Source organism: Acipenser ruthenus, chromosome 30 (assembly GCF_902713425.1).
Source record: "Acipenser ruthenus chromosome 30, fAciRut3.2 maternal haplotype, whole genome shotgun sequence".
In the NCBI taxonomy this organism is placed as follows: domain Eukaryota; kingdom Metazoa; phylum Chordata; class Actinopteri; order Acipenseriformes; family Acipenseridae; genus Acipenser; species Acipenser ruthenus.
In genome coordinates, this window is record NC_081218.1 from 10,708,860 (window position 1) to 10,725,264 (window position 16,405).

Genomic DNA, 16,405 nt, shown 5'->3' on the forward strand with positions numbered 1-16,405 from the left:
TTGTTTCAATAAAAACAAGTAATTTCTGTAGCTCAATAAGTAGACACAAACAAAACTGACCCATTTCCATTTATTGTACATCTCATAGAATGCCTTTTCTTAGGTATGTGCTGCATGCTTTTCTTTAAAAACTGTGAGCCAACTGAAATACTGTTACTTTTAATGTTGGTTTACTGCCTCTTAAGCAAAATATGATTATTTGTGGTTTTGTTCTGTTTGGTAAGGTTGCCCCGGTTGACAGAGAAGTGGAAGTCTGCTTGTGCAGAATGGATCTCTGTGTCACAATCAAAGGTGTGTCATTCATCTTGCAAACAGGTCTGGGAATCCTGGGCAACCTGCTGGTTCTGTTGGCTTATGCCCACATCGTCTATTGCGAGCGCAGACTGCAGCCTGTGGATATGATTCTGTTCCATCTCGCGTTTGCCAACATGATGGTTCTCCTCACCAGAGGAGCCCCCCAAACCATAACTGATTTCCAATTACACAATCTCCTGGACGACGTGGGCTGCAAGATAGTCATATACTCCTACAGGATAGTGCGAGCCCTTTCCATCTGCATCACCTGCCTGCTGAGCGTCTTCCAGTCCCTGACCATCGCCCCGGCCACTTCCAGATGGGCCAACCTCAAGACCAGGTTGCCCAAACTCATCCTTCCTTCTTTTGGTTTTCTCTGGCTGCTCAACATGACTGTCTGTATCGCTGCCCCTGTCTTCTCTGTTGCGCCTCGGAATGGCACCGTCCCCAAATTCACCCTCAATCTTGGTTTCTGCCACGTGAATTTCCCAGACCAGCTTTCCTACGTTATCAATGGAATAGTCATCACGGGACGCGATTTCATCTTCGTGGGTCTCATGGTCTTGGCCAGTGGATACATCCTCTTGGTCCTACACCGCCACAGCAAGCAGATGAAAGGGATCCGGCGCTCAGATAGGCACCAGAGCTCTACGCTCGAGAGCAGAGCGGCCAAGACCGTCATTACCTTGGTCATCCTCTACGTGGTCTTCTTCGGGCTTGATAACATCATCTGGATCTACATGCTGACGGTGTCCAGCGTGCCTCCAGTCATCTCGGACATGAGGGTCTTCTTCTCCTCCTGTTACGCCGCGCTCAGTCCCTTCTTTATCATCAGCTCCAACAAGAAGATCAAAAGGAGGATGAGCTGTGCCTCTGAGGAGCCAGAGCAGCAGTCTCCAGCCTCTGAAGTCTCGCACGTCAAGCTGTGAACCGTCACTCCTCTCTGTGCACCTGCTTCTTCCAATCATTGCCTCTGGTCACTTTCATCTCAGGAATGTATATTGGCTAAGAAATCTTTGATGCAAACTGTTATGGCACTAACGCAAATGCATCACAGTAATGTCTCTAATTACTGTGTATTTACATAGTAGTTACTTAGTAAATACACATGTACTTACACATAATTGCAATGTATTATGCATAGTTACAATGTACTTAATGTGTAAACCTTTTTAAATGATATAACCCTAATCCTAACACTAAACTTAACCCTATCACTAACCCTAACCCTAACTCGAAACCTAACCCTAACCCTAACCCCCTAACCCTAACTCGAAACCTAACCCTTTTCTGATACAATTGTGTGCTTACATATATTGATGCAGCTGGTATTTTTTTTCGTTGATGTATTTATTTTTAAGTGATAAATATGTATATTTAGATTATTCTAACTGAAATGGGAAATTCACAGGGAACTACAATGGGTACATTTCAATCGTGAAATCTGTGATAACCGTAAAGAAAATACAGCCTAATTTTAAACGAAAGATATGTAAATACAACACGACAGAATCAGTAAAATCAATACAATGTATTTAATAAAAAGTTCAATATCCAAGACTGCAGCACATCAATACTCAAACATGAATGCAGTAACTCCCTATGATCTCAATAGAATCTCCTCCAGCAGTCAGGCAGAGAACACACACAGGCTGTTGTATTCTCCCTGCTATCACAAGTAATGTTTCATGATACTTTGATTGTTTACATGAAGCCAAATACAAAGGGAAAAAAAAAATCACAGAAAAAGTCATCAAGATTCAGCAGTGCAAATCATTTCTTTAGAGTTAAAGAAATAGATCTTCATGAAACGTTTGAAGCTTTACCCAAATAACTATTTTGACCGAAACTACTTGATTGTGGTAGTATGGTGAATTGTCCCCTTCTTAAATACTTGCAATAAATAAAGTACTACTTGTTTTCAGCCTGGCAGACAGCCTCAAGTTAATGCAGTGGTGCTAAGTTGTACCATATTCACTGCTTAATAATGTTGTTGTTGACTCTACCAACCGGCTTTAGTAGGATATTAGCAGTAGCACATTAAAGAAAAACATTTTTTATCAGACAGCAATGACACTGGAAGTGCACTGGAATTTTTTTTTAACGTAAGTGACTTCAGCCTTGACTTTATATCTAAAGAGTCAGTGCTGTGATGACTGAAGCCTGTGACAAAGCAATGACTGAGATGGGATGCAAGCCACGGATCTCCTGTCTGTCAGTCTGTAAATCTAGCCAGTAGACCAGGGGTAAGCAACCGTGGTCCTTCCAGTACAGGACTTTGTCCCTTCCATGTCTGAAATTACTATTGAATCAACTAAACCTCTGGCCAATTCCAAAAAGTACTGAAACAGCTAATTATTAAAACTGGAAGCCAATGGCCCCCTGGAAACAGAGTTGCGTACCCCTACCACCAACACAAGACCACAGCAGCAAAGCTGAGTATCTAAATGTGGATCATCAAAAAGAAAACTGCCACATTTATTTGCATGCATGAAAGAGAGAGAGAGGACGGGGCTCCAGCTGGCATGGAGCCTGAACTGCTCCCTTGCTCCCCAGGAGAAAGTGAAATCTTAGGGTAGACCTGAGCCATGGCCACAGGGCAATGTGGGGAAGCAAACATTGTACCAGCTGGTCATGTCCCTGGTCAGTGGATTTATAGAGAGGGTAATTCCCAGTATTCAGCGCTTGTCGTTCAGGGAATCCTCAAGGCATTTTTAAATCTATTTTAAAGGAGACTGCTGTAGAAATAAACAGTGCCTCTTATTGCTCTCTTGCTGTATTGGAGGTGGACTCTCGAGATCTTGGTTTTGCGCCTCATTGCCATGTGTCCTAATTGCTGGGGTTCGAGGAAGAGAGGTCCCCTTTATTGAACATGGATCCAAACAATTCCTGTTGAAAGCAAAGACAGAACAACATGTAACAGTTGCAAAAGGACTCATAAACTGCAAACTCAATTATATTAATCGAAACGTGCTTTTAAACAAAACCAAACATTGCTTAAAACAGTCCCCAAAGTTGCTGGGCCTGTTGGCATAGAATGAACTAGCGTAAAGCTTTGAAACGAAGCCCCATGATGGATTGACTGATTGGTTGATCGATTGATTGATTCATCAAGTGATTGTACCGTCTCCAGATCTCTGTCCTCTTCATCCTCCATTTCATGTTCCTGGTTATTCTGAACAGAGCCCTCCTGAAATAAAAAGAAACACCATTATTTTCAACCTACAGCACAGTATCTTCCAGATGGTGTAATCTGCTCACAGTTTTAATGGCAGATCTAAATACATGGCAAGATAATAGAATTGGACCCCTTGTGTCCTGAGGTAATGAAATCCATCATCTCTAATAGTGCATGTGATTCTGTAGCATATCCCACTGCTTCGTTCTCTCATCTACAGACAGAGCCCTTGTGTTACTACACTGTATAGCACTAGATGGAGCCATTCCCTTCCCTCATACTAAAGCAAAGAAAGCTGCAGCACTTTAGTTTTCACCATGAGACCCTTATGCAGCAAACGTGAGTCTCCAAACTTGTATCATAGCTTCCTGTAGACCTTTCGGGTTGCCTTTAGGTAGAACCCAACAAGTTACTTAACAAATGATGGGGACCCCTGTGTGTGTGTAACAGGCAGTGTTGTGTGATGCACTGCCATTACGGATTCTGGAGATGAGCTTGAAAGCTCTATAACCTAAAATGTGGATTAGTATGTCTCTTTTGCATTGTGGTTAGGGCACTTGCATGTAGTGTGCAGGTTCGCCCCTGTTACATATGCATGCATCTGGTTTTAATAATCCCTTTTAAAACAAATAAGAACCACAGTTTTGTAACTAAAGTTATAAAAATAGATTGAACCTGTATGTGCTTTTAAACCATGTGCAGGCTTCCCATGCAGTGTCGTTCTTTCCTAACCAAAACTTAGGCACAGCAAAGCAGGCATGAATTACTAAGTAATGTTTACTAAACTGATTTATTAACCAGTCCAATAACATTCATAGGTGCTCCATAATTTAGGTTACATTATTAGATTTATTTTTTTTGTAAATCCTAATAATAGACTTTGACGTCACCTCGAGAAGTTCCTTGATTGCTCCAGTAGGTAAAAGTAAAGGCTTTCTGTAATTCACCTTCCCCGAATCTCAAAGGTGAGCAAATACCTGGCACAGGCAAACGTTCAAGAGCAAACACTAACGACCCTGACGGCGTGTGGATTTATCTGAAACAGGTATTTACCAAGGCTTTAAGTATACATTTCCTTATACTGTGCGTCAGTAGCATGGCATTCTCAAGCCCCTTCTCACTCTGCTTGAGCTGCAGATCTCTTCGTTTACCAGGCTTGGGATTTGTCTGCTTCACAGCAAAGCGCCCTGGCAGTGCCCCTGCTCTTACCATGGCCTTGCAGTCCTCCGCCACACGGGCCTCCTCCAGGGCATACAGAACAGCATCGTGAACAGAGAGGAAGAAGTGCCCTGGGCTCAGGCTGCTCTCCTCAAACGCCCCTCCAGAATCCAGCTCCTCAAACACCTGGCCTGCAAACCGAACAAGGGAGTGACTGAGAGCAGGAGCTGTGTTTATCAGCAGAACGCATACACAACATACTGTACGCATACTTTAGTAAGCTGGTTTATTATGGCCAGTTATAAGGCAAGCCCTTTTAATGTTTCATCCTCAGTTTCTGATATCAGCAATATCATTTTTGATGGTGACAATTCTGAATGTTACTTTTTCGATATCAAATATGGATTTGTTGATATCAAAAATAGAGTTGTTGATACCAAAAATAGAGTTGTTGATATCAAACACTGAGGATTACATGTTCAAATGGCTTGCCATAACCTTTGTTCTGGGGCTCATTTAGTTTAGAGCAGGGCTGAGAACAGCAGGCTTTGCTCTCTGTCCTGCACCAAGATATGGGTATATTGTTATTTGTATGTTAATGTGTTTGTTTAAATCTGTTGTTAATAAAAGTATGCAGCAAGTGCTTACATGTGGTCTTCTGCCTCTGTGTGTGCTATTCCTGCTGCTAGTCAGCCATGATCGCAATGCTTCCTACCTTGAACGTTGGCCAGGTATAATCTGATTCCTATTTTCTGATAACTGGAGCTCATCTAAACACAGAAGGAAAACAAATGAAAAATGAAAAGCTACAGAGTAATACCAATCCCAGTGGTTGCAGTGTTAGCAGAGTGGAATGAGCGCAGCCCAGGCAAGCATGGTTAAACCTGTGGTACACCCTTAGAAACGTTTACCTATGGTATTTTTGCACGGTATGCTTTTGTCACAGTTATACTATGCATTTATGATACCCTGGTTTGCCATGTTTATTAATATGCTTTACAGTACCACAGCTCGCTCTCCTTTACAATGCTTGCTTATGCTTTACCATGCTTTCACTGTGTGGTATTACACTCTGCTTTTACTATGGGAAACTTTCATACCTTAGTGAGTGCCTTAATCCCCATAAGGTCCACAAAGCAGACCCCAGCCAGGTCCAGGATGATGGTGTGGGTGGAGGGGGCGGGGAGGGGCTCGGGGGGACATGGGGGTGGGGGTGGAGGGGGGTGGGCAGGCCCAGCAGGACTGCTCGTCTCCAGGCCCCCGCAGTTGAAGTTGATGTAGCCGATGTGTCTGACCCCACCAGTATCCCCGTTGTTATTGGTGTCGGTGCTGCTCTCAAAGTCCCGCTGCAGCTCCTGCAGTGACACAGTCTATACAGAGAGAGTTAGGATTAGTGGGGTTAGGGTTAGTGTTCGGGTTAGTGGGGTTAGGGTTAGGTTTAGAGTTTGGGTTAGGTTTAGGGTTGGGTTACATCATGCAAAACGCTTTACACATTAAGTACATTGTAACTATGCATAATAACATTGTAATTAAGTGTAAGTACACATGTATTTACCAAGTAACTACACAGTAATTAGACACTTCATGTAAAGTGTTGCCTTGGGTCTAAATCTCTTGTCTATAATGTGTTTTTGATGAAGGACTTATCGGATGTCAGCACTGGCGACAGGAAAATAAAGTGGGGCATAAGTCTCTATTCTTTTTTTTATTCTTTTTGATTGATTATATCCATAAGTGACTTTGTAGCCCTAGAAAAATTGACCTTGCCAACAATGCAGACAGACAGACAGACAGACAGACAGACAGACAGACAGGCAGACAGACAGACAGACAGACAGTTAGGCAGACAGACAGACAGACAGACAGGCAGACAGGCAGGTAGGCAGACAGACAGACAGACAGGCTGGTAGGCAGACAGACAGACAGACAGACAGACAGACAGACAGGCAGGCAGACAGGCAGACAGACAGGCAGGCAGGCAGACAGACAGACACACACGCTATTGACTGATAAACACCTGGCCTTTCATGCAGCTCAGGGAGTCCTTGTTCTTCAACCGCTCCTGTTTCTGTTTCTTGAGGAATTTTTTCTGGTCTCTGAGTATTTTTCCAGGGTTCAGTTTTGTCTGTGTAGGGATGACACACACATTATTGCTCAATATAACCCCACCCAAGGATGGCAGCATTCCCTGCGTCAGTAGTGTATCGCTGAGTACAACCTGCTACAACAAGCGTAGGCATTAAAACACATCTACCTTTTTGATGACCTTTTGCCAGAATATCTCAGTGTTTGCAAAGTAGAGAGGGGAGCAGTAGGTCACAATTTTCACTCCACTCACTTCTTGGACCTGAAATTAAAAGGACAAAGAAATCAGGGATCGCTGCTTCAAGATAAACCCAGTGCACTGTGTCCTCGGGACTCCTGCCTTACCTTGTTATACACCTTGGGGTTTTTGTAGAGGTCGGTGCCCACAACCTGGCTGAGAGCAGAACCGTTCCGGCTGCAAAGAATAAGTCATGAGAGACCATGAGGTAAGGGGAAGACTGAGGCACTAGTGCCTTTGGAAATGCATTCTCCCTATTCAGCAGCATAAAGTGTTTCCTTGGTTTTTTCACTTTATCAAGTGATTGGTCTGTGCACAGGGAAGTATAGCATGTGTACGATGCACATGCCTATCTGCGATTTAACACAATCTGTGAATTACTGTGAAGTATCGAGATGCACTGACAGGGACAGCACACAGGCCGCTGGAGGACTGTACTAGCCACAGAGCACAGGGAGTGTCCGATGGGAAGTGTTTCAACAGCAACTCGTTAGTTGAGTTTTAAAGCCTCAGTTACCACATCAATGAACTCACAACTGTGTCTGGAAGACCACCACGAGCATTGAGAAGCCCGCCCCCACTGCGACCCCGTAGGGCAGACTGAGGAAGAAGGCTGCGAGGAAACTGACGATCCACACCAACTGGAAGAGAGAGAGAGACAAAGAGGGATGGGGGGGTCAAGGGCACTCACGGATATGGTGAGCAGCTATGAACAAATAAAAACAGAGCACTTTAATTCACGTCGCGTTTAGCGGATATAACAGGAGTCATGTTTTATTTAAAATGTCAAATTATGAATTATGATTCCCGATTGTTCAAAAATGGAAGCTGGATCCTGTTCCGCAGCTGCTCAGGAGGAGCTGAACTGAGTCTGCCTTTGAGAGGGTTCTGTCACTGAGTTGCTCTGAGTGGCTCAGTTACTTAACTTCACAATTGCAGTCCTGGAGTTCCGAAGGGTTCCTAGTCTTTGTTCCACCTGTGATCTAAATCAATTGAGCCAATTTCCAGGTTTAATTATTAGAAAATACCTAGAAAACTTGGAGCACTCCTCCCCTCCAGGATCCTGGTGCAGGTATATAGTGCAGTGATTGCACCCCATATCTCTGAGTGCATTACAACACAAAACATTCGACAGGTCCTTTTTTTTCATAGGAAAACAGCGACTCAGTGCACTTCCTTGCACAAACAACCCCACAAGGTAAAACCTCAAAGACTGTGTGCTAACTGACATGGAAAAACCATTAGAGTGACTTGAAGGGCTGCCTGATGGTTTGATCTTTTCTTAATCTACACTGAGAATGTCATTCAGTCGCCTTGCTGATTAATGAAAGTGGCGTGAGGGAGGGATGGGAGTCGCACATTTGAGTTGCATTATTGCCAGTAACTTACACAGTCTAATTTGTTCTTTTTCCAGAGGTAGTAAGGGTCGGAGAACTGCTTTAAGGTATTCTTCAAGTTCACAGCAATCAGCGCTCCCAACACAGACTGAAGACGAGAAGAAAGAGAGTGAGACAGAAGAAATCCTAAGAAACTTAAGAATATGTTTGTGTGACATCATAATTCCATTCAAAATCCATGAGACTAGTAGACTCACCTTTGGAAGTGGCCTCAGATAAACACCTAATGCCAGTAGGGTGACCAACACCACCAGCATCACAGACAAACTTGCAAACTGGGGGAAAACAAATGTTAATAAGCTACTCCCACGTTGTAATGTCACTTGATTTGGTGCCAATCTTTCCTTGAAGGTGATTTAAAGAGCTCCTCCTAGTGGGGAGTATAGGTAACACTCCTCCTTTTACTACACAGCATCTTGCTACAAGTGTCTAAAGCATTTTAAGAACCAACCTGTTGTTAAATATTTAAACAAGCGTAGCCAAAACCCATTCACAAATGAATACTATTAATAATAATAATAATAATAATAATAATAATAATAATAATAATAATAATAATAATAATAATAATAATAATTCCTTTGCCTCACCTGAGACTTTCCCCCAGCAACGTCGACTGCCAGAGTGACAGAGAGGGCACAGCAGATTACATGAATATTAAAAAACGACCCAAAAAAGTTACTGCAGCCCAGAGCCACCATCTCCTGCAAACGGCAAGTCAACATTTCATTATGAGAATAACAGTGCATACGAATACCTGACAAGCAGGCCATTCAGTTGTCATCTGTGGCATGTGAGTTTACTTGCACAATAAGGTCATGTGTTTGCATGTATTTGCATTATGCAGTATGTGATGACATTTCTACAGATAGGGGAAAAAAAATGTGTTACATTAAAGTGATGTCCACCATCTCTCACCTGATGTCTTGTGCCTGTTCTTACCTGGTTGGGGTCAATGTCGTAGATGTGCCGGGCTGCCAGAGTCCTGCCCATGGCGAGGTTGATCACGTACCCCACGATGGCCAAGGAGAAGGCAGTTCCAATCATATCACCCCACAGACTCACCTCCGGGAGAGTGGGCATGGGTAACCTGGGGACAGGGACAGGATCACTGCTGTAAGACTGAGCCGGTCCCTGGTGTGAAAAAGGTTGAGGAACTGGTCTGAAGAGCCTCAGTGGCTAGGATCCAAGAACCAACATATAGATTAGCTTACCCCAGGGGAATATTTCCGACTATATCCATTTTGTATTTCTCTGGTAACTTCAGCGGTCCGGAGATAGCTGTGGCAGTAATGACCTGAGTGTGAAAAGAGCACTTTTAACCACATGGCTCACTACAGAATGGCAGAAGAGCTCGTTAAACCACATGGCTTACTACAGACTGGCAAACGAGCTCGTTAAACCACATGGCTCACTACAGACTGGCAGAAGAGCTCTTTAAACCACATGGCTCACTACAGACTGGCAGAAGAGCTCTTTAAACCACATGGCTCACTACAGACTGGCAGAAGAGCTCTTTAAACCACATGGCTCACTACAGACTGGCAGAAGAGCTCTTTAAACCACATGGCTCACTACAGACTGGCAAACAAGCTCGTTAAACCACATGGCTCACTACAGACTGGCAGAAGAGCTCTTTAAACCACATGGCTCACTACAGACTGGCAGAAGAGCTCTTTAAACCACATGGCTCACTACAGACTGGCAGAAGAGCTCTTTAAACCACATGGCTTACTACAGACTGGCAAACAAGCTCGTTAAACCACATGGCTCACTACAGACTGGAAGAAGAGCTCGTTAAACCACATGGCTCACTACAGACTGGCAGAAGAGCTCTTTAAACCACATGGCTCACTACAGACTGGCAGAACAGCTTGTTAAACCACATGGCTCACTACAGACTGGCAGAAGAGCTCTTTAAACCACATGGCTCACTACAGACTGGCAGAAGAGCAATTGCTCAACAAGAACTGATTTCTGGTCCTGACAACAATAGAATTGAGACTCTTTTGTTGAAATATTTGTCTACTGGATAAACCCAATCAGTAAATAAATACTGCACCCACGTATCACATTAGTTTTTTGTTCCTAGTTTTTCATGTAATCAGACTTCTCCACCCCGGAACACACAACTGCCTTTGCAAAAGTATCATAATCTGTCATCTCTTTCTTTAAATGAGGTTTTAAGGAGGTGAACAAACTTTGTTTGTAAGTAAACTAAAAGGACCCACTTTCACTGGGAGGTTAAGGAGAAACTGAGCTAGGACTTCTCCACTTTTTCTCATAGAAGTTTGATCCATTCCTGAGCTTGTTACCTATACACACTGTGGCTAATCAAGCTTGTAGTAACACCTGGAATGGGTGAAACTGCTATGCAATAGAAGTCTTATTTCCATCCCTGTATTATAGCTTGAATAATGTATTTTTCCCAAAGCAGTACTCACGACAATGATCTCCATGGGGATGGGAAAGGCCAGCTTGTGCTTGTAGCGCTGGTTGAGCTCTTTCACCACAATAAGGGTCACGCAGGTGACCAGCGCGAAGATCAGGGAGGCCACATTGGTCTTAGGCAGCTTGATGATGATATCGATAAGAGTCTAGGAGGTTAACAGAGCGTGCACTGAATCAAGGACCATAGCAATGCTAAAATTGTGCATGTCGCAGATAGAATCCCAGCACCAATGACTGTATATATCTAACAAATAAACCAGGACTGCCATCTAGTGGCTAACAGGAGGCAAGCACAGTAAGCCCAGGGTCTGTACCTGTGCTGATAGAATGATCAAGCCTAGCACAGTCAGCTGTTAAGGGGCTCATTATGCCGTTGTATTTAAGTACCTTATCCTTAAGTACTTCAACAAAATAGGACGCAAAGAAGGGGTAAGCTGCTTGCTACTCACGTAGATAGAGGCCAGTGGCCCGTTGTAGGCAGGGATGAAAATCCCAAATATGTATTTCAGCACCGAGATGAGAATCTGCAGCCCGGCGGCCGTCATGAACCCCCGGATAAAGGACTCTGACAGATAGATCGCCACAAAGCCAAACTGCACAAAACCCAAGGTCATCTGCGGAGAGGAAACACGGGTTAGTCCCACAATCTTAAACTGTAATGTATTCCAAACAGTGCCTCTCTCTCACTCCCTCTTTCTCTCTAGCAGTACCTACCTGTATCAAGGCGGTGAGGCAGGCCAGGGTTCCAGAGATTCCCATGCGAGCTGCGTTCATCGCCGTCTCATTCAGCACTGTCTTGTTCAAGGTGACGTTAAAATGCAAGAACTTGCTGTCTGGGGCCAGGTCCGTACAGACTACCCCCACCATGATACTCAACACTGCAAAGGTGCCTGCGGATGAAAAACACCACGCTCTGCTCACCACAGCTTTCTACTAGCACTCCTTAAAGGTGCTTGGCTGTTATTTGGACGGATCTTACCTGGTACCATTTGGTGGACAGAGCCCATGAAGAAGTAGGGGATGAGGGGGAAGAAGGATGAGTAGAGCCCATTGATGGGTGGGAGATTGGCTAGCAGAGCAAAAGCCATACCTAGGTTAAATGAAACGGCATTACATGATTACATATTATTATTATTATTATTATTATTATTATTATTATTATTATTATTATTATTATTACTTCTTGATACTGCATACTTCTTTCTGTTTTAAACCGACATGTAAAGCGATTTGAGATACTGGTGTATGAAAAGCGGTATATAATTAAAATAAAGCATTCCTCTCAGTGCAGGTGAATTCAATTGCTGATACTGACCCTGAGGCACCTGGATGGTCCCGGCACTGATCCCACTAAGAACATCGAAGAGCAGAGACTCCTTGGGCTTGTACTTCGGAAGCCAGGTGAGGATGGGGAAGAGCCCGAACAGGAGGGCTTTTAACCGCGGTCCTGAACATCTAAAAAAAAAAACAGGTTTCTTCAATCCAAACATGCATCGCTCACAACTACATTCGTAAGAAATGATCAAGAAAAGAGAAGAAATAAAACTGCGGGTCCCAAACAGCGCCGGTACCTGAAGAGCTTCCTGACCTTGGCTCTGGCGGGATAGCTCCTGCTTTTCTTGTTGCAGTCGGAGTCAAAGTCCGTGAGGGAGTAAGCGGGCCTGTCAATCACATAGCGTGGCCGGAACACAGCCATTGTCAGCGGGTCTCAAGGAGCAAACCAAAAAGATGCTCGTCGCTCACTGCAAGGTCCAGGCTACTTGTAGGAATGCTAGAGAAAAGGTAAGTCAACTGTAGTATATACCGATTCATTCAAAAATACAGCACAGCCATTGTGGAAGCTAACACTGAATGCACATTTTACTGTGCTGCTAGTGTCAAGCCATAGAAAAAAAACCTGCAGCTAAAGTCTCTCTGTGTTGGCCTGTTGGGTACTATTGCTTTAAGACTTTTTAAACTATTGCCAAATGGTAAACATTAAGGCTGTCATCAGTTAAGACATTAAGATTTTTGTCCGACAGACAAAAGAACTTTATTCACAGAGCAGATAAGAATTCTTATCTCAAACACGTGTTCTGTTCTGTTCTGTAATAGATTTTTTTTAGAATTATAAATCATAATACAGTACTGTGACAGGCTGGCTGCAGGGAGGAACTCAGACCAGAGAGAGAAACACACAGACAGACGGTGGTGATGAGAAGCTGAGTGCAAATGGTAGCACTCAGCGTTTATTAACAAAGTAAAAAGGTTTAAACAGAACACAAAACAGGACACGGCACTTCACGCCAAAATAAATAGACAAACAAAACGGACTACACAGACAAACGGTGCACGGAGACAAACAAACACGGTGAGTAAAATAAATGGTTATTTTAGTTTAATTTACTTTCCTTTACTACTTTTCTCCTTCTCCTCACCCGTTCTCCACTCTCGAACACCCAACCTCGAGTGAATGAAAATGTGTCTATATATACTGTTGTGCTGGGATTCAATTACTAATTAATTATTCACTTGAATCCCAGCACGTGAATTCATTACATGCAACCCCGTGCTCACATATTACATTTAACCAGCACGTGAAGTGATTTGTGCCCTCCTCATGCCTAAATACAAATCTACATTTTTAAATACATGTGAAACACAGACCCGTTTATATCCCGTGTACCAATCTCTATACACCAACATTAGCACACGCAACATACAACACTTAACACACACATGCACACAGGGGCGAGGCACATTGCCACAAGTACATTGTGGTTTTACAACGGTGCAAAATGATTATCAATGACCAAATATGTTTTTCAATATTTACCCTTTGTTACAATTTAAGTTTTCACACCAGCCATTCTCATGTGACAGGTCATATTGTAAAACTCATTTTCCTGGTCAGCATGGGTCTTGAACTTGACCTAATATAGCTGCAATCCCACTGTAAATTGGCACAGTAATTTTGCAGTTTTCCCATGCTTTTCCCATGGTTCTACTATGCATTTAAACTAGTTTCCATGGTTTGCCATATGCTTGAATATGCTTTACCATATATAGCATGCGATAAGTATGGGTCTACACTTAAGAATCTTTGATGTGCTACTATTAGCTGCACTAAAGTTGCTAAGATTCACACAATTCAAACACGATTTAACCTGGCAAGCAGATGGTCAGTAATGGGAATATGTAGAAGTTGCACCGGCTGATGGCTCAAAAGTAGAACCCTGATCCATGCCATGCAATCAGTGACTCTACGGCCCACATTGCAACGCCTTCTTGAGTGGCTCTTCAAAAAAATTAATATTAACCCAGCTGACCCAATACATGCAAACTCTGCATCAAAGACAAAAAAACTATTACAGTGTACAAACAACACAATAAAAACACGTGGTTCAAACTTAATCAGCAGCATCTAGAGATCAGAGAATAGAATAAATAAGACATCTATGTGTTAATGTGGACTGGAGGAGAAGCATTGGCAGGAGGTTCTAAGCAATTCCCCAGTACGATCCAAAAAAGTAAAAATGATCAAATCCCATCTTCATACTGTGAGGGAAACCCACGCCTTCAGGAGTTGATATGCAAAAGATAATCCTCACGTTCGAACCCTTGGAACAGCCACATTAAGGCATGAAAATCTTGGATGTCATCAAAAGACTTGACTTGAGTTCCTTGACAGAGGAAGGTAAGAACCCACTACGCTGTTATTGTCAATATCCCTGCGCTATCTGACCTTGAAATAACTCCTCACCTCATCTAACAGTCTGCAGTCCTGCAACTGAATAAGCCCTCAAATATACAGCCTAACTGGAGGAAATTGAAGAAACACAAAAAAAGTGACTTCTTAATTAATTAATTGGTAAATAGCTTGTTTATAAAGCCAAGCAAAAAGAATCCCAGCTTACCTTTTTTTTTTAGTGTTGATAAGTGAGGCGGGCCATGTGGTTTTCTGATAACTTTCTTTGGAGTCCTTTCAAGACGTCCCGTGGTGTATAGCTCTCTGGAGCCGCACTTTCCTCCACCTGTGTTTATATAGCTCACAGAAATTTATACAGAAGCCCTCACCAGTGCAGAGAGGGGGAGGGAACGTGGTTAAATCCGACCAGTCACAGAACTGTGTACCAAATAAAATGCCAACCACAATGTAACTTCCTGGAGTACACATAGTGTACCTGTATTGTGAAGTATGTTCGATTTGATTAAGTGAGGATCTAATTTACTAGAGATAGAAAAAACTAAACACAAGCAAACACAATGCAGTGACCTGAACTGTAACTGGACTGCAGCAGCACTGGATACAGCACAGTTACACTGTTTATAACCCATACAACACAACAGTTTGATGTCAGTTCATCTGTGAGTGGCAAGCCCATGGCAGTATGCTTGTTCAGTGGTAGCAAGATAGGCAGAAGTGCAGTGTGATTCCAGCAGTGTGGCGCAAAATACTGATTTTAAAGAAATAAATTAGGTTCAGAAACAGTTTTTTCTTGCTAGTTTTACATTTTGCACATTTTTTTTGTATTTTTGTATTATTATTTAACAAACAAACATAAGGAATATTTTACTGTACACAACTGAGATAAGCATTGCTTAAAGGCACACGTTAAAAGCAGACATAAAGTATTGAAATGAACACTTCGACCGGTAGACAGGGACGTCACATAGGATCCCATTGACAGCACAGCACGGCAGCCTGTCGTTGAATATACATCTGAAGGCAGACTAGAATATAATCCCACGGTGGTATAACAACGGACCGATACACACTGCTAATCCATTGTAGTACTGTGCCACGGTTCTTTACCCTTATGCTACATTGGCATGTGTAATATGCCACAAGCCAATGTGTTACCATTGCTGGAAATACTGTGGTCTCATAATGGTTCTGCCAGCTAGGGTTTCTTTATGGCATTCCACTTGTATTGTAATGAAATCCCATTGGTATTTGGTGTGCTACAGCACAACTCAGATGGCCTAAATAAATGCAAGTACTGTGTTGAGGTAAAACATTTCAGCAATGCTTCAGTGTAGTGGAAACATTCAGAAAAAGTGTGGCCCCAATAAAGACTAGCTTTACTTTCTGTTGTAGTTGACAATATCGCGGCTGCAGAATTGCTCTAAACTATGAACACAGGTGCAGGTGTTCAGTGTTTGTAGTAATGCCAAGTTTTGGCAAAGCATTCTGCTGCCAACCACCCTTTACATAACAAGGATTTGAAGGAATCCCCTTCATTAAAAATATTTCTTTCATTGTACACCCCTTTCCAGCACAAACAAAGACTCTTTCTATAGCAAAGCAATGACTTCCAAAAGACAAGTATTAAAACACACGCCCTCCACTCACCCTAGATGAAACAGACTTTAGTACAGATTCCTGTAGTAATGCTAGACTGACCTTCAATAACCTAGTAAGCATTCTATGTAACGATGCGCCCTGATGAAGGCAATGCTAAGACGAAACGCATTCTTTCTTTATGGGGTTTTTTAAAGAGATGTGGGGCTTCCTTTCCATAATTTAGATTTTGTTCTTAACCGTGCGCACCACAGTTGACTTTTGTGATGTAGCGCCAGGTCTGTTTTGATGATCATCTAACTATTATAAAATAAAGATAA

General features: G+C 42.9%; 2 protein-coding genes across 3 annotated transcripts; one reads left to right on the plus strand and one right to left on the minus strand.

Moving 5' to 3' along the window:
- Positions 1-263: 263 nt before the first annotated feature.
- LOC117395604 (olfactory receptor class A-like protein 1) lies at positions 264-2,432 on the plus strand. Its single transcript, XM_033994601.2, has one exon. It carries the CDS (start codon positions 267-269, stop codon positions 1,221-1,223), a length of 957 nt encoding a protein of 318 aa, XP_033850492.2. The 5' UTR covers positions 264-266; the 3' UTR covers positions 1,224-2,432.
- LOC117394990 (solute carrier family 26 member 9-like) lies at positions 1,815-14,811 on the minus strand. Of its 2 annotated transcripts, XM_033993800.3 has the most exons (21): positions 14,698-14,811; positions 12,373-12,572; positions 12,117-12,256; positions 11,781-11,891; positions 11,516-11,691; positions 11,251-11,415; positions 10,795-10,947; positions 9,565-9,647; positions 9,293-9,440; positions 8,941-9,054; positions 8,548-8,625; positions 8,343-8,438; positions 7,488-7,594; positions 7,061-7,130; positions 6,885-6,977; positions 6,648-6,755; positions 5,731-6,000; positions 5,346-5,400; positions 4,682-4,821; positions 3,419-3,484; positions 1,815-3,183 (listed from the first exon to the last, which is right to left on the minus strand). In XM_033993800.3, exons 2-21 carry the CDS (start codon positions 12,495-12,497, stop codon positions 3,124-3,126), a joined length of 2,358 nt encoding a protein of 785 aa, XP_033849691.3. In that variant the 5' UTR covers positions 12,498-12,572; positions 14,698-14,811; the 3' UTR covers positions 1,815-3,123. The 2 variants fall into 2 exon arrangements, with proteins under 2 accessions (XP_033849691.3, XP_033849709.2); XM_033993818.3 differs by lacking the exon at positions 14,698-14,811 and having other exon boundaries at positions 12,390-12,514.
- Between the last annotated feature and the right edge of the window lie 1,594 nt (positions 14,812-16,405).